The sequence below is a fragment of the Carcharodon carcharias genome, chromosome 10 (assembly GCF_017639515.1).
Source record: "Carcharodon carcharias isolate sCarCar2 chromosome 10, sCarCar2.pri, whole genome shotgun sequence".
In the NCBI taxonomy this organism is placed as follows: domain Eukaryota; kingdom Metazoa; phylum Chordata; class Chondrichthyes; order Lamniformes; family Lamnidae; genus Carcharodon; species Carcharodon carcharias.
Window position 1 is genome coordinate 154,591,414 of NC_054476.1, and position 26,070 is coordinate 154,617,483.

The 26,070-nt window shown below is 41.8% G+C and overlaps 1 protein-coding gene across 1 annotated transcript in view; it reads left to right on the top strand.

The window, feature by feature from the left end:
• The window catches only part of sgsm2 (small G protein signaling modulator 2), a 237,561-nt gene that overhangs the window by 179,640 nt on the left and 31,851 nt on the right, over nt 1-26,070 (top strand). The window contains exons 9-17 of the mRNA XM_041198274.1: nt 2,401-2,525; nt 3,022-3,089; nt 3,497-3,660; nt 5,028-5,160; nt 14,499-14,633; nt 19,676-19,829; nt 23,942-24,006; nt 24,486-24,631; nt 25,775-25,903. Of these exons, the coding sequence (XP_041054208.1) occupies nt 2,401-2,525; nt 3,022-3,089; nt 3,497-3,660; nt 5,028-5,160; nt 14,499-14,633; nt 19,676-19,829; nt 23,942-24,006; nt 24,486-24,631; nt 25,775-25,903 (1,119 nt within the window). The remainder of the gene's footprint in view (nt 1-2,400; nt 2,526-3,021; nt 3,090-3,496; nt 3,661-5,027; nt 5,161-14,498; nt 14,634-19,675; nt 19,830-23,941; nt 24,007-24,485; nt 24,632-25,774; nt 25,904-26,070) is intronic.

Below are 26,070 nucleotides of genomic sequence, written 5' to 3' on the forward strand. Positions count from 1 at the left end.
GTGATTACATTTCAGAAGTACTTTGTTGGCTGTTGAAGTGCTTTGTGGCATCCTGTGATCACGAAAAGTGCTTTACAAGTGCAAGTCTTTCTCTCTCTCTCTCTCTCTCTCTCTCTTTGTTCCTAGTCATTGTTTGTCCTGCTACCCTACAAACGTGCTAAGTTTACTGAATTCAGGGCGACACAGTGGTTAGCGCTGCTGCCTCGCAGCTTCAGGGACTCAGGTTCGATTCTGATCGCGGGTGTCTGTCTGCACGTTCTCCCCATGTCTGTGTGGGTTTCCACCAGGTGCTCTGGTTTCCTCCCACTGTCCAAAGATGTGCTGGTTAGGTGGATTAGCTACAGTTAAAGTGCTACCCCCCCCTCCCCCAGTGTGTGCCCTGTGATGAACTGGCATCCTTGTCCTGGGTGTATCCCACCTGGTGTCCACTGCCTGTTAGGCTAGGCTCCGATTCCCCAAAACCCTGAATTGGATAAAGCGCTTCTAGTAGAGTGAATGAGTCTTACAATTTACCATGGTGAGATTTGAACACTCAGCTCCTGGAATGCTGCTCCTGCATCATAATCATTTTGCTACTTACCGTACCCTCATAAAATAGCCAGCGGAGTATTTGCATAAAATTCCATTAGCCAGTGTCCTCACGCCTGGGGTGAAATTAATTCCGGTTGCCGACTGTAGTGATTAGACAGGATGCTGGCAGTGGGCTCTGCTGACTCCGAACTTTCCCAGTGGAACGAGTAGCGCATGCACGACAAGCTCAAAGCTTTGGACCCCAGTCATTACAGTGCCTGGTTACAATCTACCCCTGGCAGACAGCATTCCAGACTTCGAATTGAGTTCTGCATTCAGTCTCTGAAGGTTATGTCAGCAATAACTCCCATCGGGGGAGCAAGGATAGAGTCTTGTCAGTAAGCCATGAATCAGAATTTTAATAAACCTAAAAAAAGGCCTAGTTTTTAATCGTCCATATCTATTGAATGAAACTGCCTTGGGATCAGAGAGTGATCCATTTTAATTTGCTTTGGCATAGAGAGACCTTTTATTTTAAAAAATTCAAAATCCAGTTAAATACCTTTGGCACAATCAATAACACAGATTACCAGTCAATCAGAAAGAATGAAACAAGTGATTTGATGTTAACGGCGCTCGATCATTGATTACGCATTAAATGGTCAGATCAGCATGAGCCACTTGCCGAACTGGCATGAAATAATGTACTTGCCAACCCCCCTCCCAAATTTTTCTCCTCATCTTGCCTGAAGGTATTAACTCCCTACTGGGGTGCCAGCTCGTCACCCTCTGTTATCTTGTCCAAGTTCCGTCATGCAGCCTGTATGATAATAGTTAGTGTGGTATTTGACAGTGGGAGGGGATTGATTCTCATGCTCATGCACACACTTTGTCACAGGTCACTGGATAATAAGTTGGATTGCTATCTGTTTTTCCGCCCATTTCCCTTCTCTCCCACAACCTCCCCACCCAGGTTCTCACTAACCAAAGGACCTATGTCCAGCTTCAAAAATTCATATGGTCATCATCCAAAAGTATGGCTAGAAAAGAAATGGCACAGTATAGTGTGGGTGGGGAATTCTGACAATTTTCTTTGAAACTGTTCAGTGCTTTCAAGTGGTTTTATTTTAATGTAATGTTGTCTATCTAGAAGTAATATTGAAGTTTTAAACCCCGAGAAAGAGTAGCAATTAATTCCTTTGACATATACCGAGACTGGACAGAAATATTCATGTGACGTATAGAATGAAGTTGTCTCAACTTAATCTAAATATATGAGCAAATAAAGCATCTCCCTCATTTGGCAGAATTAGTTGAATTTTTAAAATTTCTTTCCTCCTTGCTGTTTCTGTGAATATCAGAAAGGGAACTTTAGGTACTGGAAAAGGGCAATGCTTTTTCAGTCTTACCCCTTCATTTTTTTTTTGGAATCAAGCAATATCCAGGCACTAAGCCAGATTCATCAAGAAGTCGAGGGCACAGATTCAAAATAATTGGCAAAAGCAGTAAATGTAATGTGAGGATTTTTTTTTTTCTCACCCAAAGCGTGGTTGGAGTCTGGAACAAACTTCCTGAATTCACTCCCTCTATTCTACCACAACCTTGCTGTTGCTCCATCTGGTGGCCAGGCTGAGAACTGACAAAGAAAGAAAGACTTGCATTTACATGGCACCTTTCACAACCTCCAGGCTGCCCAAAGTGCTTTACAACCAATGAAGTGCTTTTGAAGTGTAGTCGCTGTGGTAATGTAGGAACCTCAGCAGCCATTCTATATGTAAATGTCACTGACTCAGAAATTCTACCCTCAAGTTTCTGACACAAACCTTAGACCAGCCGGCTAAGCATCTTTAAAAACAGGTGTAGAGTTGACGTTTCTATTTTCTTTGACAGAAGGAGGATGTGGAGACTGTTCCAGGGTACCTGTCGCTTCATCAGTCTGCGGAACACTTAACTCTGAAGTGGACCCCGAACCAACTCATGAATGGGACTCTGGGAGATTCAGAGCTTGAAAAGAGGTAACCTGTGCTTCTACTTTTCTAAATGCCTTGGGTGGGGGTCTGGGTTTCATCTGTGTGCGGGATGCTTGTTTCCAGAATTTTCTATTTATATTTCAGAATTTCAGCATCCGCAGTATTTTACTTTTGTCCCAGGTTTGTTCCTGTTTGGTCAAATTACTTCAACGTTGTCAGTGTAACTGCTGGTGCAACTAATGACCATCAGTGCATTCCTTCACTGGGAATTTTCTTGGGGTCTCTCTCACTCAGCTGCTGTAACCCAGTGGTATATCTACACCAGGGTCCCAGTGGCCGATTGTGAGAATCTTCAGGGGAGTTCCTGGTAGAGGCAATCTTTGCTGCATGATCACACAATCAAGATGTGATTATTGTTAAAGAGAAATCTTCAATGGGATGATCATAAAGGAATTCTCAATTTTTTTTAAATAAATTGTTCTCAAAATTGCAAAGGATCGAAAAGACAATTTTAAAATATTGATTTTTGGCTCATTTTCAGTGTCTATTGGGATTACGCCCTAACTGTGCCATTAAGTCAGATAGTCTGCATCCATTGCCACCAACAACGTAAGTGTTTGTTCACTTTATATTTTCACATAATCTTTTCTTGATTATCGGTAGTCAGGATATAAGCATTCTGTGACTTCTATTTATTCCTTAGGATGTGAGCAGTAAGTGTGACATAAAATGAACTTAACAAAAACACAACTTTTGTGAGCATGTATAAAAACAGGCACCAACCCAAACTCCAAGGGAATTTTATTTCTGAATAACCTTAGAGTCAGGGTAATTGTTATGTTACACCTTCATATGTACGTTTCATGTTATATGCAGAAGTCGATCACTGTGTTCTAAATATGTATTTTTGCTGTGTTTTTTCTTCTTAAGATGTAATGGTTAATGGGCTAATTGCTTAGTGACCGATGCAGATACATTACTACAGATCGGTGATATTGTTACCTTGCCTTTTTCAGCTGACAGTGGAGGCACCTTAGTGTTGGTGAGTCAGGATGGAATCCAAAGGCCTCCACTCCACTTCCCCCAGGGTGGCCACTTGTTAGCCTTCCTCTCCTGCCTTGAAAACGGGCTGTTACCACGAGGGCAGCTTGATCCTCCACTTTGGTCACAGCGAGGAAAGGTACGTTAATAATGTAACACAAGTCCAAGCCAGATGGCGAAGTATGAAGCTAGACACCAATCCTTTCCTTGACAGTAGGTTTATTCACAGAATGCAGCATTACATATCTCTGACTCCTGCCCAGTGTCCCAGAAGGCTCTCTTTATATTTTTTTTATATATATGTGCTCTAAGTTCTGAATTAAACAATGGCCTTCACCTGTGTATATTTAACAACATAATTAAACTATCATTAACAAATTACTCAATGAACTGCGGTGGTTTAAAGAGAGTCGCGCCATCAGTTTTAAAATGCAAATGGCCGGAAAGAATTATGATCAACTTTAACGTCCTTTTACCCACATATACTATAATACACTCTCAAAGCCCATGGATAAAGAATGAGGTGCTGTGGCCTAGCAGTGGATGAATCAGTGCCTTAAGGAGAGGTGGGATGAAAACTAGGATGATAAACGTAAAACTATTTTTTTGATTTGTAAGAATTTTCTGGATAAGTCTTCAGCAGGAATAAGAGTGAAAGAGATTGGTGTAAAATAAAATGCACATTATATTACTTTAAAAACTTGGGAAGAAGGGGTGGAATTCCTCCTTTGGTAGCAAAATCATAAACAGGCTCTTTATTTATGACTTTTGCTCCTTTGATAGTCACTGCCTGACAAGCCTATACACAGAGCACAAAGGAAACCTTCTCCCACAGGTTTGGAGGAGATAAATGGGCCTGTCCCAAAGAAAGGGTGTAGGAGCTATTGCCTGCGCACTGAGAGCAACCAGTTCTCGGGCTCCTCTTAATTTTATGTCGTATTACACATTATACTGGTGTTGAGTCTGTTTGAGTGTCAGCTGTGGTTGAGTTGGTAGCACTCCCTCTTGTGAGTCAGTCAGAAGGTGGTGGGTTCAAGTCCCACTCCAGGACTTGAGCTCAACAAGATAGACTGAGGGAGTGCTGCACTGTCAGAGGTGCTGTCTTTCAGATGAGATGTTATACCAAGGGTCCGTCTGCGCTCTCAGGTGAATGTAAAATATCCCATGGCACTGTTTCGAAGAAGAGTAAGGAATCTTATCATCAATGTCCTGGCCAACATTAATCAACATCACAGAAACAGATTATTGAGTCATTATCACATTGCTGTTTGTGGGAGCTTGCTGTGAGCAAATTGGCTGCCGCTTTTTCTCCATTATAACAGTGACTGCACTTGAAATGTCTTTCAATGGCTGTAAAGCACTTGGGGATGCTCAGTGGTTGTGAAAGGCACTGTATAAATGCAAGTCTTTCTCACTTACACCCACTCGCGAATCCGTTGGAAATATCACTTAGGCAGAGTTGATAACTAGCAACACAACCAACTGCTGTATTTCCCAAACATTCAGGGCAAAGTCTTTCCGAAGCTGCGGAAAAGAAACAGCAGGGCCAAATCCATGGACCAAGAAGAAGTGACGGAGGAAGAAGTAGCTACAGATTATGTATTCAGAATAATTTATCCTGGACAGAAGAATGACTATGGTGAGTTTATTTTCAGCGAATTTTTGCTTCCCTGCTAGCTACTGATTCTCAGATGATTTCTGAAGTTTAATATCATTGCATTTTTTTTGACTAACCTGGTTCACTGATATGCAAGTGCATTTTCATTTTGGTACACGTTCATTTATCTTTTTGTTGTTACCTTATCCGGAATCCCTGGACTATAAGGGACATGGTACTTCCCACTGTCCAGTTCGTATTTGATTTGAATGAGAATGAGAATGAGAACCAGGTGAAATCTCCCAGGAGTTGTGCCGATTGAGTTCATGCGGCAAGCAGCAGTAAATCACCACATCCCTGCAACCCACTAATATTCTCTATCCTGCAGAGACAACGCAGGCAGTTTGCACTGGCTTCACCAGCTGGTTGCAAATCTCCTTTATGAAGTGGGAGAGTTCTTGTATACATTTTACATTGTGTATGTGTGTGTGTGTGTCTCTATCTATCTGTGTGTGTGTCTCTATCTATCTGTGTGTGTGTCTCTATCTATCTGTGTGTGTGTCTCTATCTATCTGTGTGTGTGTCTCTATCTATCTGTGTGTGTCTCTATCTATCTGTGTGTGTGTGTGTGTGTGTCTCTATCTATCTCTGTGTGTGTGTCTCTATCTATCTCTGTGTGTGTGTCTCTATCTATCTGTGTGTGTGTGTGTGTGTGTGTGTCTCTATGTGTGTGTGTGTGTGTGTTTCTATCTATCTATGTGTATGTGTGTGTGTGTTTCTATCTATCTATGTGTGTGTGTGTGTGTGTTTCTATCTATCTATGTGTGTGTGTGTTTCTATCTATCTGTGTGTATGTGTGTGTGTTTTTCTATCTATCTATGTGTATGTGTGTGTGTTTTTCTATCTATCTGTGTGGGTGTGGGAGTGCGTCTGTCTGTGTATGTGCACCTGTGTGCGTTTGTGTGCCTGTCTGTGAGTCTCTTTATCTGTCTTTGTGTGTGTGTGTGTGTGTGTGTGTGTGATGAAAGGAAGCAGAGAATTTGCAGCCAGAATATGGATTGAAAAGATGGCAAATGTGTCTCCTGTTAGAATGAGTTCACTCACTTTACTCCAGAATATTGAGGTAAATATTATAGAAATCATAGAAAATTTACACAGAAGGAGCCATTCAGCTCATCGTGTCCGTGCCCATGTCCATACACAGAGCTACCCAGAATAAATCTCACCTTCCTGAGCAAGGTCCATAATCCTGCAGGCTGAATGTGTGATTGGAATTAATATATCCTGGACAGGGATAATTTTCCCCCCTAGAAAGCTTTGAGACCATAAGTTTCAAATTCTGAAAGGTAAAAACCTGTGCAGATTCCTGGGGTTCGTGTTGGACCAGAGGACTTAAAGTAGACAAAGGGGAAGTTCAGTTTCCAGACACCAATTTTGTGTTAGTTTTTTGGGAGCTGGAGGACAATCCCTGCCCCAAAGGTTTCCGTGCAGCCTTCCTCTGATGACACGCGTGTGCTGCTTGGCCTGCCATTGTGGCTGGAGCATGAGCAACCAGCCAGAGCAAAGAGATAACCAAGAGAAGAGGGCGAAGGAGGGGAGGGAACAGCCTGCCTTACACCATGCAAGGTCACAGGACCACAGCATCTTGCACCCAGTTAAGTTAGAAGGTGTTTCTGGTAATTCTGTTTAATCAGGAAGGCTACACCAGAGACATGTCACCTGTTTCAGCTTCAGCCGCAGCCAAGCACCAGTTCACATACTCTGTGGCTCTGAATTTCTATGCCTCAGGGTCATTCCAGACTTCGACAGGTGACCTAAGCACAGAAGCAACAGTACTCAATTTGCAGTAAGGTATAAGCAAAATACTGCGGATGCTGGAAACCTAGAACAAAAACAAAAATACCTGGAAAAACTCAGCAGGTCTGACAGCATCTGCGGAGGGGGACACAGTTGACGTTTCGAGTCCGGATGACCCTTCATCAGAACTAAAAAATATAGAAATGAGATGAAATATAAGCTGGTAGAAGGGGGTGGGATAGGAGGAGCTCGATAGGGGGCCAGTGATAGGTGGAGGCCAGGAAGAGATTGCCAAAGATGTCATTGACAAAAGGACAAAGGGGTGTTGACGGTGGTGATATTATCTAAAGGATGTGCTAATGGGGACATTAAGGGTGGCAAGCAGGACAAACTAGTGACAGATGGCCCTAGTGGGGGGTGGGGTGGGGGGAAGGGGATCGAAATCGGCTAAAAGGTGGAAATGAAACAATAGATCAAAATAAATTTAAAAATAGGTGGGAAAAGAAAAACATATTTATAAAAAAAATTATAAATTATTAAGTCTTCCGGACTTAATATTGAGTTCAACAATTTCAGATCATGAACTCTCTCCTCCATCCCCACCCCCTTTCCGATCCCCCTTTTTCCAATAATTTATAATTTTTTTACAAATATATATTTTTTTCCCTCCTATTTTTAAATTTATTTCAATCTATTGTTTCATCTCTACCTTTTAGCCCATTTCGATCCCTTCCCCCCACCCCACCCCCCCACTAGAGCCATCTGCCACTAGCTGGTCCTGCTTGCTACCCTTAATGTCCCCATTAGCACATCCTTTAGATAATATCACCACTGTCAACACCCCTTTGTCCTTTTGTCAATGACATCTTTGGCAGTCTCTTCCTGGCCTGCACCTATCACTGGCCCCCTATCCAGCTCTTCCTGTCCCACCCCTCTCTACAAGCTTATATTTCATCTTATTTCTATATTTTTTAGTTCTAATGAAGTGTCATACAGACTCGAAACGTCAACTGTGTCCCCCTCCGCAGATGCTGTCAGACCTGCTGAGTTTTTCCAGGTGTTTTTGTTTTTGTTCTCGATTTGCAGAGCTTCCCTACATTCAAACAAGTCATAGATTCACCCTTCACCAAGGCAAATGGGTTGAGCCATGAATTCACAAGTTGGATGCCTAGCACCAAGTTGGGGAAGCAAGCATGTCGCTATCCGGAGAGAGGGAAGTATGTGCCCCTCCCATGGTGGCACTGCTGCTCATATCGTTGATCTGGAAGGAGAAGAGAGCGACAGGGGGTTAGCAGAATAACAGGATGACTGGCAGCTCAAAGCAGCGACAGGTTACTGAATAGAGTGTGTGAGGGAGGGAGTTCAATGGGACAGAGAAAGAAGGGTAAACCTGCAGAGCGTATCCTCCTACCTTACCAGTTGTGACGCTCCTGGCTTGTCCTCTTATTTTAATTGAGTGTTTATCTATGTCTGGGCAGTGGACATTAACTGGGGATTTGGTTCAGCTTCTATGTCTGGGAACGGTCTGAAACTGTGTTTGTTGGGTCACGGTCATATTAGAATGCGTACCTCTAAGTAAAAACTTAAATATTGTATGAAGATTAGGTTCCAGCTTTATCCTTCACCACCTGGCTTTCTGGTGTAGAGTACACCACATCAATGATGGCCACTTTCAAAAGGGACATCCCTTGAAATGATGGCGCATTATCTCCTTCTTATTCTGTGCTAGCTGGTCCTGCAAGAAGGAAGGGAGTGTATTAAGTGTGTAGCTCACTGAAGGGTAGTGAAGGTGCCTGTTAAAGTAGAATAGTGTGGATGGTGCATGAAAGGTATGATGGGTGTGGGCAAGTGTGGAGTGTATTTGAAGTGCAGTAGCAGCTGCAGTGCATGCAAGCCAGTGTCTCACTGAAGCATTGCCACTGTGGTTGGAGGAGAGTGATGTGAAATGGGGGAAGCAAGCTTTGAGAGTGGTGAAGCCACAGGCAGTGGAGGGCTACACAGAGAGTAAGAGAGGTATAAGTATGACTCTGACCTTAGCTCTGGTCAGATCATTGACTTTAGTTGACACTGCAGCTCAAAGCAGTGACAGGTTACTGAACAGAATGTGTGAGGGAGGGAGTTCAATGGGACAGAGAAAGAAGCTGCTCAGCCACCTCTGACCATAGTTATTGGGTGCTTTAACCTGTCACCTTTTCTGTCAGTTGGAACTCAGACCTAATTTCCCATTGTTGATCTGCTGTGCAAAGATTTCTGAGAGTTATGGAGCCCTTGTAAAATTTGGGAATTTTTCCTAGTTTCAGGTTTCCTGATTGAAGCATGCAGCACCGGCAGGGTAAGAGGCACAGACTCCCTTTAAATGGCAGTGCTATCAACCAAGTTTCCACCCCCATGTCTTCTGCCACATTGGACGAACCACCAATAGCCAGTGCAAGAAGCAACAGCTCACCTAATATGTGAAAATGAGGCAGAAACCCCAATTAGTGACTCTCTTCTCACATCACCGGGTGAAGTAGTAAATTCCGCTTCATTCCCATCTTAGGTAGCAGTCGAATCTCTAGCCCAAGAAAGGAAATGCACTGGCAAGTGTTCTACCCCAGAAGGATACGTTTTTCCAAGTCTTCCTTTAACAATGATGATAGATACAAACATAACAACATACGAATTAGGAGCAGGGATAGGTCACTCAGCCCCTCGAGCCTGTTCTGTCATTTAATAAGGTCATGGCTGATCTGAATGTAACCTCAACCCCACATTCCTGCCTACCCCCGATAACCTTTCAACCCCGTGTTAATCAAGAATCTATCTAGCTCTGCCTTAAAAATATTCAAAGACTCTGCATCCACCGCCTTTTGAGGAAGAGAGTTCCAAAGACTCAGAACCCTCTGAGAGAAAAAAATTTTTCCTCATCTCTGTCTTAAATAAATGACCCCTAGTTCTAGATTCCCCCTCAAGAAGAAACACCCTCTCCACATCCACCCTGTCAAGACCCCTCAGGATCTTAAAGGTTTCAATTAAGTTGCCTCTTACTCTTCTAAATTCTGGTGGATACAAGCCTAACCTGTCCAGCCTTTCCTCATAAGACAACCCACCCATTCTTGATAGTAATCTAGCAAACCTTCTTTGAACTGCTTCTAATGCATTTACATCTTTCTTTAAATAAGGAGACCAGTACTGTACACAATACTTCAAATGTGGGCCTGTACAAGTTTTAATTTTTTTTTTTATTAATTCATGGATTGTGGCCAGCATTTATTGCCTTAAATGCCCTTGTTCAGAAGGCATTTAAGAGTCAACCCCATTGTTGCAGGTCTGGAGTCACATGTAGGACAGCAGATTTCCTTCCCTAAAGGACATTAGTGAACTAGACAGGTTTTTACAACAATCAACAATGGTTTCATGGTCACTACTGGACTTTTAATTCCAGATTTTTATTGAATTTAAATTCCACCATTTGCCACGGCAGGATTTGAACCTGGGTCCTCAGGGCATTACTCTGGGTCTCTGGATTACTAGCCCAGCGACAATACCACTACGCCTCCCCTCAACTGAAGCATAACCTCACTACTTTTGTAATCAATTCCCCTCACAATAAATGACATTCTATTAGTTTTCCAAATTACCTGCTGTATAGGCATGCTAACCTTTTGTGATTCATGCATTAGATCCCTCTGAATCTCAGAGCTCTGCAATCTCTCATCATTTAAATAATAAGCTGCTTCTTTATTCTTCCTCCTAAAATGAACAATTTCACATTTGCCCACATTATACTCTATTTGCCGGATCTTTGCCCACTCACTTAACCTTTCTATGTCACTTCTTAGCCTCCTTGAGTCCTCTTCACAATTTATTTTCCTACCTGTCTTTGTGTTGTCAGCAAATTTAGCAACTATTCAGTCCCTTCATCCAAGTCATTTATATAAATTGTAAAAAGCTGAGGCTCCAGCACTGATCCCTGTGGCACACCACTTGTCACATCCTGCCAACCAGAAAAATAACCATTTATGCCAACTCTCTGCTTCTTGTTAGCTAACCAATCTTCTATCCATGCCAATGTATTACCCCCTACACCATGAGCTTCTATTTTCTGCAATAATCTTTGATGTGGCACTTTATCAAATGCCTTCTGGAAATCTAAGCACAGTACATCCACCGGTTCCCCTTTATCTACAGCACATGTGACTCCTTCAAAGAACTCCAATAAATTGGTAAAACATGATTTCCGTTTTACAAAACCACGTTGACTCTGCCTGATTGCCTTGAATTTTTCTAAGTGCCCTGCTATAACAGCTTTAATAATAGCTTCTAATATTTTCCCTATGACAGATGTTAGGTTAATTAACCTGTAGTTTCCTGCTTTCTGTCTCCCTCCTTTTTTTGAATAATGGAGTTACATTTTCCAATCAAATGGACTTCCAAAATCTAGGGAGTTTTGGAAAATTAAAACCAATGCATCAACTATCTCACTAGTCACTTCTTTCAAGACCTTAGGGTGAAGTCCATCTGGGCCTAGGGATTTGTCAGTCCGCAGCCCCAACAATATGCTTAATACCACTTCCCTGGTGATTGTAATTTTCCCGAGTTCCTCCCTCCCTTCCATTTCCTGATTTATGGCTATTTCCAGGATGTTACTTGTGACCTTTGTAGTGAAGACTGAAGCAAAATACCTGTTTAATTCATCCGCCATCTCCCTACTTTCCATTATCGACTCTCCAGACGCACTTTCTATAGGATCAATGTTCACTTTGTTAACTCTTTTCTTATTTACATATCTATAGAAACTCTTACCATCTGTCTTTACATCACTAGCTAGCTTTCTCTCATACTCTAATTGTTCCCTCCTTATTAATCTTTTTGTCATCCTTTGCTGTTCTTTATATTCTTTTCAATCTTCTGACCTGCCACCCATCTTTGCGCAATTAGAGGCTTTTTCTTTAAGTTTGATACTATCTTTAACTTTTTTTAGTTAACCACAGATGGTGGGTCTTCCCCTTGGAATTTTTCTTTCTCATTGGAATGTATGTATTCTGTGTATTCTGAAATAAACCTTTAAATGTCTGATACTGAACCTCTATTTAACCTTAACCTCATTTGCCAGTTCACTTTAGCTAGCTCCGCTTTCGTGCCCTCATAATTGCCTTATTTAAGTTTAAAATACCACTTTTGGACACATTCGTTTCGTGCTCAAAATGAATGTAAAATTATGATCACTGCTAACTAGGGGTGCCTTCACTAGGAGGTGATCAATTAATCCTATCTCGTTGCTCCATACCAGGTCTTGTATAGCTGCTCTCTGGTTGGCTCCAGAATGTGCTGTTTTAAGAAACCATCCCGAAAACATTCTGTGAGCTCCTCATCTACGCTACCTTTGCCTAGCTGATTTTTCCAGTCTATATGTAGATTAAAAGTCCCCATGATTATTGCTGTACCTTTCTGGAAAGCTCCCATTATCTCCCATTACTCTGTCCTACTATATAGTTACAATTAGGTGGACCTGTACATCACTCCCACAAGTGACTTCTTGCCTTTTTCACTCCTCATCTTAATTCAAACCGCTTCTACATCCTGGTTTCCTGAATTTGGGTCATCTCTCTCTAAGATGCCAATACCAAGATTAATTAGCCGAGCCACCCCTCCACCTTTTCCTAACTTCCTGTCCTTCCTAAATGTCACATAACCTTCAATATTCAGGTCCCAATCTGTCATCCTGTAGCCATGTCTCTGTAATGGCTATCAGATTCAACTTATTTCTATTTGCAATATCATTTCATCTGTTTTGTTTCGAATGCTATGTGCGTTTAGATGCAGAGCCTTTAGTTTTGTCCTTTTATTATTTTTGTAGAGTCTAGCCTTAGCTGCTGATTTACTGTTAGAATTGTACTCTCTATCCCTTCCTGTCACAGCCTGTTTATCACTTCCCATATTAATACCTTTCTCCCTTGCTTTGTCTCTACTCTTTGGTTCACCACACCTTCCCAAATTTGAACCCCTGCCCCCACTATTCAGTTTAAAACCCTCTCTACTTCCCTAGATATGTGACTCACAAGGACACCAGCCCCAGCATGGTTCAAGTGTAGACCATCACAACGGTACAGATCCCATTTTCCCCAGTACTGCCAGTGCCCAACAAACTGGAACCCACTTCTCCCATACTAGTCTTTCAGTCACACATTCATCTCCCTAATCTTATTTGTCCTATGCCAATTTGCACGTGGCTCGGGTAATAATCCAGAAATTATTACCTTTTGAGTTGCTGCTTCTTAATTTGGTACCTAGCTCATCATACTGACTATGCAGAGCCTCCTTCCTCATCCTATCTATGTCATTGGTACTGACATGGACCACGACCATTGGATCCTTGCCCTCTCACTGCATGTTCCTTTCCAGCGCTGAGCAGATGTCCCGAACCCTGGCACCGAGCAGGCAACAAAGCCGCCTGGACTCTTGCTCTTTGCAACAGAGAACAGTGTCAATCCCCTTCTCTTTACTGTCCCCTCCTACCACCATGTTCCTTTTTGCTTCATCCGCTTGAATGGCTTCCTGTACCACCGTGCCATGGTCAGTTTGTTCTTCCACCCTGCAGCCCCTCCTCTCAACCAAACGAGCAGAGAGTACCTCAAATGTATTGGACAATTGCAGAGGCTCACACTCCACTGGGTCCCCTTACCTGCCTCACTCGCAGTTGCACCCTTCTGTCCCTGGCCACTGACCAAATCAGAAGACCCTATCCTAAGCAATGTGACGGCCTCCTGGTATAAAGCATCCGGGTAATTTTCTCCTCCCTGATGTGTCTGCAGCTCAGCCTCCAGCTGAATGACCCTGAGCCGAAGTTCCTCAAGCTGCGAGCACTTACTGCTGACGTGTTTGCCCTGAATCACAATGTTATCCAGGAGCACCCACATGCTGCAGCCTTGACACATCACCTGTCCTCTTTTTCCAACAGATGCCCTAAGCTAAAGCTAAATAACCTCAGCCCTTTCATTTCCACTTTATGGCCTTGTGATGTAAGACTTAGCAGTGAGTGCTATCCAACTGTGGAGGACATCACAGCCAAGCCTGATACTACCTACAGACGCTTACTTCTAGTAGGAGTTTGTAATCGGGGAAACTATTTTAGCTTGCTTAACATAGACTTTGATGCCAGCTGCAATACCTCAGTTGCTGTCAAGAGTGAGACCAGTTGCTAGGCCCCAGATGATGTTTTGATATGTGATTATTAAGCAAAATATTGCTGAGAAAATCCCTATTTAAAGTTCCATTTTGGGAAGGAAGGATGAAAAGCAATGAAAAAGATAACCTGTGAATGTGTTTGTATTTGTGAGTGTGTTCCTTTGATTAAATATCTTCAGTCAAAATCAGATAGAAGTGCATTTTCTAACTGCAATGCATTACTATAAATTTTATGGTTAAAGAATATACAAATTAAAACAGATAAATGCAAAATTGATGCTGGTTATATAAGTTTCAGCACAATCTTTGGCCTTTTAATAGTTGCCCTTAATGTCACTGTCAGGGGGCGGTGTGTAAGTGAACTGTGCATTGAAGGCATGCTCCTCATCAGCCCTTTCAATCTTTTCTTTGAGCAGTAACTATTAACTACCACCACTTAGCTGCCAGTCGATCGATCTCTGTCGAGGATGATGAGGAAGACGAGGATAGGCTACATGAAATGATTTCTATGATCTGCTCTCGGAACCTCACAGCTCCTAAAATGATGAAAGGTTTTTATGCAGTTTGGCCTAATCACACTTGAAGTGATATGCAAGATATGCAGTGCACCGTACAGAGTCTCATCTCAAGGTTCAACAGTGTTGGCATTACTGATGTTAAAAATATTGAAATTCTTTTGATCCATTTGAACCTTTAGTACACTGATTGTTCTTTTTCTCTTAAAGTTCGTTTTCACTTCCCTGTAGGTTAATAACCTGTGGGCTCCACTAATGACTTAGCAAGTTTAACCAGTGACCAAAAAAAACCCACCGACCAAGGGAAGGCCAGGCTCAAGCTCCAGCTGTACTGAGTCAGCTGAGCAGCAGTAGGGTTGCTGCAATTGGCCATTCAACACTCGTTGGTTGGAGGGTGGGACAATTGGTGTGGGCTTCTGCCCCGAATTGCTGTCCGGTGACCTTTGCTAGAATTGTGCAACTGTAGACAGCAACAACTTGCATTTCTGTACCTCGGTAAACTGCCCCAAAGCCCTTCACAGAAGTGCGAACAGATAAAATTTAACATTGATCCACGTTAGACATATTAGGACAGATGACGTAAAGCTTGGTCAAAGTGGTGAGAACAGCACCAGGCTGATCTGTGATATCCCTTGAAGTTTAGGCTCAGATGCATACATGCTGGGCGAGGGGCTAGGGAGGGTGGCTGACTTTGTGGAGCCATTACCCAAGCAATGAATCAATGTCTTTGAGAGAGGAGAGAGTTGTCAAGGAAAAATTAAGTTCATTTTCACATGAGGGTGACTGAAATATTACACTTTAATCTTAAAAAAACAGAAAAACTAAATCTAAGCCAAAAGCTGACCAGAAAGAATAACTATATTCTACAGTCAGCAACTTAAAAGTAGAATAGTTGGACTTCATTTTATTATTTTGCTAATTATTTTGCCACTTGCCAGTGTCACCTATGAGTGTCACCTCAATAACACTGCACCTACTTTCTAAAGTAAATAAACAGTTGGGATGTTCCAAGCCATTATACCTCGGAAAAGGGGACATGAATTTAACTGTTAATATTCCTGTGTTTCTCCCCCCACCACCCCCATTACAAACTCCACATTGACCTCAGCGACCTGCACTTGATTAACGCCCAATATTTGTAACAAACGCATGAACCCGTTTGACTTAGCATCTTCTTTCAAGTAGAGGACGGGTGAATTTTATGCAAACACCAGTGTGCAATGTGACTTTATTTTGTCAATGTTCCAACTAAATAGTTTGGGGGAGGAGGGATGGTGGGGTGGGGTGTTGTTTGGTGCAGAGGGGGCAAGTTCATTTACAAGCACTGCTGTACTAAGAACTGCAAACCTTTTAAGGAAAGATCACTACATTCTTAGGCACACTATTGATGGTTTGAAGGTAATGACAACACTGTTGTTTCCCATTTGCTCACCGTTGCTTTTAATTTTTTTGCAACATGCTTGAACTGTGCATGTGGCCACAAAATAAAAATCCTCAGAATAACTAAGATGCTGTTCACTGTAATTCTTCACCAAGTGATTTTTGTTTTCCCATTTTGGTTTCTCAATGTATAAGGCAACCTTTCATCGGGTTTTATTTTTGTCTTTAGGTTCTGTGAGGTTCTGATTTCACCAGGTTCCTTATCACACTTTCCACAAACAAAAAATAAAACAAACAAAAAAAAAAAAAAAATTCTTTAAATTCTGGTGCAATACACACTGAAAAATTTTTTGTAACTCAACCAATGAGAAGCTGCTGTAAATGATACGTCGGCCAACTGCTTCCTGAAGAATTAAGGTGAAGAGCATTTTTTTAGTTATGATTTTATTTTATTTTTTACATTATTTAATTTTAAACTCAGCTCCCTGTTTGCCTGCTTTGCCTTAAAACGAGGACCTATGCTTCTTTTAGTTGTCTTGATCGTAGTTATGCAATGCTATTGCAATCATGGCTGGCGTTGCATTAATCCCTTTCCTTCCATTGCACCTGTTTCAACCCTTTTTTTCCCCTACGGTTCATTTATCCTTTGCTAGATTTAGTTGCCTGGCTGCATGTGGGAATTTTACAGCTATGTGCCCTCTTTTTGTATGGAGAAAAATAGCAGAAAATTGGGAGTGATCCCAAGGCAGTCATCTAATAAAGAGTTCCGATGGCATCCCAGCGGGTGTGAAACACAAGCATGTTCTAACTGCCCTCTGAACTCCTGAAATTAGAATATCCCCTTGTAATCACTCCAAGATGTTTGTTTATTTTTAATAATATATACTGTAAATGTGACGAGATGGTTTCCATTCAAATTCTGGTCTGTATGTTTTTACTTGTCAACTACACTCAATGTTGTCGATGCATGATGAAATTCTCTTGACAGAACCCATGGATGTTATGCTGTCAATACAAGTTTTAATCAGATTGGAGTTGATTACCAGAAAATTCTATGTCCCGTACATATTATGGACAAGAATATGGAAAGACTCCAATTTTAGTTCATGTCAATGATGAAGCTAGCTGCTTTGAATTAGTGTCACTAACGCATGTTCTATGTACACCAAGTTAAAAGCTTTATGCTTTAACAATGCAGCAAAAAACACATCATTGCCATAATTTATTTTAACCTTTTTCTTTTTGGTTTCAGCATCATAAATAATTGCATCTGTAAAATGCCTGGGGAAATGTGATTAGTACAGGCTCTTAACCTCTGTGTCCATCCAGTCCCCCACTTAGGTCTTGAAATTTCAAAAAGAAAAATATAGAATTTCATTGGTAATTCTAGGATATGCAGTTTATCCCAGCACAACATGTAATGAGGATCTCTGCAATTTAGGCATCGCTGGCTCATTTTCATGATCTTCAAGTGTCAAGACTGTTAAATACCAGTCACTTCATTTTATAAAAAGAGATTTTTCCAGTGCTCTATCCAGCCACCCCACACCCAGCACTTGCTGACTCATGTTGGACTACGCTTCCAAACTTGCAGGCTAACCTATAGTGCAAGTGACACTGAGACATTTGATAATGACAAGCTATTCATCAATGGAGGTCATCACCTGGGCCAGATTAGATTCTCTGCTTGTCCAATGGCCACACAACCTATTTCTAGCTGAGATGACCAGACAGTAATCAGGAATGGGCAGCTTTTGTGATTCCATCATACCTAGCTGAACGCCTACAGACTTGTAGTAAGGCTTTGTCATTCCAGTAGGATGTGACAGGATGTCACCCTACAGTATTTAAATTGCAACAGGGGCAACAATCAATGACTCAGTTTTGTGCTAGCGAACGGAAAGCAATGTAGGTGTGGTAAATCTGAAGTACACAGAAAAACATTGGACATATTCAGCAGGTCAGGCAGCTACTGTGGAGAGAGGAAGGCGAGAGTTAACATTTCAGATCAAATTTAACCCTAACTTCCTGTCTCCAAAGATGCTGCCTGACCAGCTGTGGGTTTCCAGCAATTTTCCGTGTTTACTTTTGTACTGGAGCTTGTTTACTTCGGATCAGCGTCTGTGAGCCAAAACCTCCTGATTACATTAAAAATAAAACTTGGCTACAGAAGCTTGGGTCTGCGATTCATTTGCCAGGAAAGGAGTCAAATTCATTAATACAACCATGGGGAGATGGTTGACAAAAAAATAATCAGAACCAAATGAGCACCTGTATAAATGCAGCAGAATTTTTATTTTAATCATTCAGGGGCTGGATGAGGTGCTGTGTTCAAATAAAGAGTTTAAAATTGATGGGATGAAGGCCCATTGTTGCTTAGGTGTTACATGGAGTCCTCTGTTAAATGAGTTCTGGTAGCCAATTTATAGTGGTCGGAGGCGATTGAATTGATTTCAGCTAGGGTAGCTATAGCTAAGCTACATTGGCTTTAGTCGCTGTGGGATAGGTATGGGAAAAATCAGACAGGGCTCCCACGCCTGATCACTATTGAGTGACCCCTGCTGGTGAATGCATGTATATCGGTTTTGTTTGTGATATTTTCCCAAATGTGAATATTTACCATCTTTCGCTGTTTATGTTTTGGCAATATACTAAAAGGGTGCTGGCACCCATAGAATTATACCATTATTTCAACATGAACAATGCTTTCAGCATGAACAAGGAATACAATTGGGTAGGAATATAAGCAGCACCACTGAGTTCCAAAATGTCCCAATACAATTGGTATCTGGCAGTGGCTACTGGATTAGAATTGGGACCAGAAGAAGCTCTATTTTATTTGAGTGCCTCCTCCAATCCAGTCCAGGGCCACTGAGATCAACTTTCTCACTAAAATTGATGCCCTGGTGAAGATCAACAAACTGACAGATCAAGAATTGAACTCGGGGCCCTTCCCCCTAGGTTGTTTGACACTCTTGACTTGCAGTTTCTTTTTGGACAGCCAGGCAAGAGGTCCCCACTGGAGCACCTTGGAGGTTCAATTCGGGCTGAGCAGAAATCTGGCTCTAATTGCTCTCTGACACGGCATTAAGCCTGGAGTTCACCAGCTGATTATGGTAGCGTTGATAACTGGAATATCGGCTGGTTGAATCACCCCCTCCTTGTCTGACATGGGACGAAAGTAAGGGAGCAGTTTGAGGGCCATGTTGAGTATAGAAAGGAAAGTTAAATTAGAGTGGCCCCTCACTGAGACACTGTCTGGTACATTACAAACTCCAATATAACATTCATATAAGCCACAGAAATACCCTGTCTAACACACCCCACATACATTGACTCCTTACTCTCAAAGATAACATTCTAGAGGAAAACATAAAATCTTTAGATTTAAAAGAAAGTTGAAGGATTCAGAGAATCATCAAAGATGAGGTGGATCAAATAGATAGGTAGATAAGACAGCTAGACACAAAAGCTACTTTGTTAAATTTGGATTTTTTTTTTTCCCCACTAGATATTTTTTAAAACTATTTTTACAACTTATAAGTTATAGCGCTTTTTGGAAACTCTTAACCTTTCATTCAACATTACACAGAAACACCTAATTCACACCAGCCAGTGATACATTGCATTATGTTTGGGGGGGGGGGGGAAAGTACCTCTAAAATGCAGGCCGAATTTTATTTTATTTTTTTTTCCAGATCCTAGTGAATTATTGGAAATGCATGGATACAGTGTGACACAGTTTCCTTGGCAGCTGGGAGATCTGTGTAGTCAAGGCTCCTCTTGTTTATCCTGCTCGACCAATGGTTCTCCCTATGACATGCCTAATTGCTGCAGCTGTGGAAATGACAGGTAACGCGAACAATACTATATTTCATTAGAGTGTACCTGAGTGGGAGAAAGATCAGTTTCATGTGCAGATTTTACAAAAATAAGATGGCATTTTGCCTTCAATTCCACTAGTAGCTGACTGGTTAACTTAGCAACACGTAAGGCAGATCCAGGACCATTGCCCAATCCAAAGCAAGATCCAGCCAGCCCGTTGCTCAGATTTTAAAAAAACATTTACTCATTGGATCTGGGCATCACTGGCTCAGCCGCAATTTAGTGCCCATCCCGAATTTCCCTTGTTCAGAAGGCATTTAAGAGTCAACCACATTGCTGTGGGTCTGGAGTCACATGCCAGACCAGGTAAGGACAGCAGATTTCTTTTCCTAAAGGATTAGCGAACCAGCTGCGTTTTTAAAACAGTCAGCAATGGTTTTAATCCCAGGTTGTTTTTATTGAATTCAAATTCTACCATCTGCTGTTGGGGGATTCGAACCCAGGGCCCCAGAGCATTACCTGGGGGTCCCTGGATTACTAGTCCAGTGACAACACCACTGCCTCCCCGCATCTGGCCTGCAGCCAGATTTCTAAAAATGTAGACCTATGACAGGACTACCTTCAAAATAGCATTTGTCATCATCATTATGAATTTGCTTTGGATAAAAACGTCAGCTAAATTACTATAATAATATTTAATAATATAATATTCAAATTTAGCCATTGCATTAAAACAGTGGGTGACTTGAACGTTTTTGTATTCTCTGCTTATAAAAAATTAAATTAAGTTGATTTTTATGTGTGTGTGTGTGTGTGTGGGCCCATGATAAGAAAATGGTTCCCCGCCCTGACACAGGAAGGAAGAATTTGCTTTCATAAGCAAGTATATTAGTCATCAGGGTATAGGACCATATAGCTAATTAATTACTTTTTAAGTATGTGACTTATGGTTATGTTGGTAAACGCATCCACCAACTTATACACGTGGCAAGATCTCCCAAATAGTCATGGATTTTTTTTTAGTGTTATTGGTTGATGGCAGAATGTTGGCCAGCACACTTTGGAATTTCCTTGAAGAATGCTCTGTGATATTTTATTGAATGTAACTGGTTGTGCCTTGATGTGTTGTTTGGAGTTCTCAGGCCCCATCGAAGTAGAATCTGCCATCCGTATTGGTGATGAGATCTTGTATGTCAACAAATGAAGATGACGCTATAACCCCTAGTCATTGAGAACCTTTCCTTTGAAAGGGCACAGTGAAAGTTTTAGATTTGACTTTTTCCGGCTATGTACTGTGGCATGCTATTTTCGCCTCTGAAAACAGGCACATGGAGATAAGGGGCTGAATTTTGCCGTCGGCGAGCAGGGGGTGGGGCCCGCTCGCCGATGTGTAAAATGACGCAGGATGATGTTGGGCGGAACCCCCGACATCACCGCGCCCCATTTAAATTTTCAGGAAGGTGGGGGCCACAGCCAAATCAGCTGTGCGGCCACCGACCTGTCAATGGCCAATTGAGGCCATTGACAGGATCATTAAAACAATTAAAGGACCTGCCCATCCAACCTTAAGGCTGGTGGACAGGCCAGGAGCCCTGGCGGGCAATAGAAAAAACATGATACCTCATCCACCGATGGGATGAGGTTTCATGTAGGGATTTAAAAAGTTTAATAAACTTCTAATGTAAATTATGAACATGTCCCATCTCATGTGACATTGTCACATGAGGGGGACATGTTAGGGATTTTTTTTTTCTAATTCTTATATTTTTAGAAGTGTCAGTGATCTCCCTGAGGCAGCACTTAGCCTCAGGGAGATGTGTACTCACGAAAAAGCGCATTCTCACTTTTGGGGAATCCCCCCCTGCCCGCACAGGGAGCGCATAGTACTTCCCGCCGGACGTCATGGTGGGAGGGCTTTAATTGGCCTGCCCATGTAAAATGGCGGCGGGGCCCGCTTCTCCAGTGGGGATCATCTCCCCGCCCGCCGGAGATTGGGTTGGGCCCGGCAGGCAGAAAATTCTGCCCAAGAGCTCAGGAAATGGAAAAATAAAGGAAATATAATTCCAGTGTTCCAGTGCCTTCCTGAAGACACTGATTCCCATTGGGAAATGGATCAAGTGTACTAGTAGCCCTTAGTCCATTTTCTTACACCTGGCTCCAGATGGTGACTGTTAGCAAACAATCCAACCATGAGGAACCCGATCCATTGTTCACTCTCAACATTCAAGTGTGTGCATTTTTCAGCAAGAGTCTCTGGGCAGTGATTGTCAGCCAGAACATAGCAATTGCTAGATGAGAAAGGCAAAGGTCCACTTATTTTGCCTTCACATCCTTGTAGTCACTTCATTCAACAATAGTGAGTTGTTGACTGGCTTGGTTCCCTCTTCCTGCCCCAGTGATGTTGAGGCAGATTGCAGCACCACATGTTGCTGCTCTGAGATCAGTTAACTCAATGCAGATCAGCAACTGAAATAAACTTGTTGACAAGACTTACTGATAGTATGGTGATGATATTGACTCAAGGCCGGGGGAATAGTCAGTATTAACCCATTTTGTAGAAAAAAAATGGTGATTGCCAATATTGGAGAAAAACAGAGTAGGAAAGGCTAAATATTATATGGATGTAAAGGAAGCGAATTAAGATCAGTTATTAACTCCTGAGGTTAATGAGAAGGTGGTTCTTGTGCCACTGTTGTTGGTTTCTCCTCTTCCGTTGTGTCCTGGGTGTTTTTTTATTCATTCACAGGATGAGGGCATTGCTGGCAAGGCCAGCATTTGTTGCCCAGCACTAATTCTCCTTGAGAAGGTGATGGTTAGGTTCACAATTTACGTTTCCCTTTCTTTGCATTGAATTTTCTTGTATCATAAGGTGAGCTTGTGTTTATGGTAGCTTTAGTATTTCACAAAGAAGTTTATTTGATTGACTACCTTATTTAAAGGAATGACAAACTGATGTTGTGATTTTAATCTAATTGAAGTTGAATCTGGCCATCAAAGGTCTTTTGTGACTGTACTCAAATATTGGCCAGATGTGGTTAACAGTGCACTGTTTTCTCTGGGTGCTACTCACTCCTGTTCTGAAGCAATCCAGAACCTCCATATTGAGCCAGGGTGTTAATGGTGTGTCAACTGTATTGTTAAGGATATACAGGTGGAGGGCATTGATTGATTAAGTACCTTGAGCACATATAAAGAGAGACTATGGTTCTTTAGTTAATTAGTTAAGTTTGTTCATTTGGTACTCAAAGAGTATAAAAAGAGCTTTTGTGTGTCCTAGATGTAGCTCAGTTGGGAACACCCTTGCCTCTGAGTTTGAATGTTCTGGGTTCAAGTCCCACCCCAGGACTTCAACACAAAAATCAAGGCTGATACTCCAGTGCAGTATTGAAGGTATGTTGCAACATTGGAGGTGCTGTCTTTCAGAGAGGTCTTGTGACACAATGTGTAATGTCTCTGCCTCTGGGCCAGAAGCTCTGGGTTTGAGCCCCACTCTGGGACTTGATGGCCAAGGAAGGTGTGTTCACAAAGTGGCCAAGTAAGTTGAGTATCAACATGTAAATCCTTCCAACATGCCTATGGCAGGTGATAAGAGTGGGGGAGATTCCTGTTCAGCTGTGCTTGATGTGGGGTGGCACCCCTCAAGCTATAGCTTCAGGCTACTGACTTGTTCCAGGAAAAACAAGTTATGGAAATAGGCAGTGCTTTGTCTGCTTCATGCATTGCTGGACATGGGAAGTTGTCTAAGTAAAATTAACAGAAGTACAGATGGACTTAAGTTTAAAAACTATATAGAGAGACTTCTTGAACACTGGGTGGTGGTTAGGGAGGAGGCAGAGATTTATAATGTTGCATTCTGTAAATAAATCTATATCAAGCTGAAGATTGGTGTCTGGTTTCCTGCTTCAGAATGAATGAATACAGGCCCGGGGAAAAGGAGGAGAGCAAGATGATATCTTGCATGGCAACAAAAATTTTCATGGTGTATGATGAAAAGTTATATTAAAAAAGAGATTTCCCTTATAATTTGTGCCTAGACTGTGGAGAATAAACATTCATGGACTGTGATATAAACAGATAAAGAGGAAAATTGGCTCACATATATAGATCCTCTTGCAAATCTTTTGATTCTTCATTTATAGGACCCCATTAAAGATGCTCTGTGAGAATATGAAGAGGCAGATTGTTTCAAGGGCATTTTATGGATGTAAGTATATGAGAAATATCAGGGAGTGAGTGATGGACGCTGTAGAGGATAGTGAAAGATATTTAAAAATTATTTTTAATCCATATTTTTATGATGAATTGGCTAAATATAGATGATTGTGTTGCATTTATTGATGTCATCATATGATTGGTTAATTGGCATCACTATTGATAAAATTAACCAAATTGTACATCTAGAATTATACATGACTAACAGTGAGTACTGATCTGTAAATTTAACACTAATAATTTTGAATTTAATTGAAAACCTTAGATATTAAAAGCTCTGATTGAAGGCTGGGAGGTTTATGAATCTAACCCCTGCTGCTTCCAATCATTTGCTCTAATTGAAGCATTTTGGAAGTCCCGTTGATGCCTTTGTGTGCATGAGGTAGTTTATTGCTGTTAATAAATGAACATCTATATTTGTTCCAAAGAATTGAAAGGTTGTTCTGAAAGACTTTGTGTTTCTACACACAGGGCTAGCGTACTGCCGTCACCTCTCTACAGTCCGCACACATCTATCAGCTCTTGTGAATCACACCATCGTCCCACCCGACAAGCCATGTGAAGCCTCGGGTGGACTGACTGGAGAAGTCTGGAATAAGTATGAGAAAGATAGGAAGGTAGGACAGAACTCTGGTACGATTTGTTGTTGATGCTGAGCACATCAAGCCCTCCTGCCAAGCAAAGAACTCACCCAGGGAAGCAATGAGGTCAAGACAGTCAGCAGAGGGGGGGAAAGAATCAACTTAGATTGCTGCTTCTGATCTGTATTCAATGATCGCTCCTGAAATATGTGCATGGCGGGATTGAACTAGTTGATTAAATAATGTACAGGCAAATATTGCCTGTTTATCCCCCAAATTTAGGGTGTTCTTAGCTAGTAGCTGGGAGAGTAGTGGATGGAGTGTCAATGTTGCAGTTCAATCAGCTGCTGGAGGGTGAGAGATATGCTTCAGGGTCCATCACCACCGCTTCCACATACAATTGGAAATACAGTTTGCAAACAGCAAGTATGAGCAGAAGAATCTTACCCTTTTTTTCTCTCCAATTTTCTTCTTTCTTCTTCTGAAGAGACTGACTCACAATTTGGCACCTACTGTTTTATATACTTGGCCGTTGGCCACAATGGCTTATATCAACAGGCTGTTCAACCATTGAGAAAAGAAGCTGTACAGAGCCAGATATTGTTCACACTTGATGTTCACAATGCATCCACTTTACAGCAGGAGTCACTGCATTGGAATCAATAATAGGAATCCTAATCATTTTCTTTTCTTCCCAGCTTAGGAATGCTGAGGCCAATTGTAGCACCTCAGCTGCTCCTCTGGCTGGGGCCACCCAGCTTGGAGATCTAACCTGGGACCATTTAGCTGTTATGTCTGTGTACCAATAGACGTCTTAACTACTAAGTCCCGGAGGAACTTACGTTGTTCTTCATACTCAGACATGGTTTCTGCAAGAAACCTATCTTAGTTGCAGTTAGCCTGGGTTAACCAAATATTAAAGCAATTTTAAAGTGGGAAAGGCTCAGAAGATCATCTGGTGACAAACCTAAGGAATGGTAAATGATAAAGGTTAGTCTAAAGGAAGAGAAAGCATGTTAAAGAATGTGATTTAGCCTTCTGCCTTTATCTGAAAGTTAACTTGAAAGCTAGACATGCATAGCTCTGCCAAAATTCTGCTAAAATATTTTAAGCATTACAATAACAGAAATAGAATCAAAAACTGATAGAATCATCACGGTTTGAAATTTATATTTTTAGAATTACAAAAAATTAGAGCTGCTCAGACTGGTTTACTATGGAGGAGTCCAGCACGAGATAAGGAAAGATGTCTGGCCCTTCCTCCTGGGACATTACAAGTTTGGCATGAGCAAACAGGATATGGACCAGGTATGTGGTCAACACCTTCATCGGATTTCTTTTACTCCACTATGTGCCATTGGGCCTTGAATGGGTTGAAAAGATGGCAGATGTGAGAAATTACAATGTCACACCTCTAAGGGGTGCTCTTCTCAAAGTTGGAAATTAAGACAGGAAACTGAGTAAAAGAAACGTTG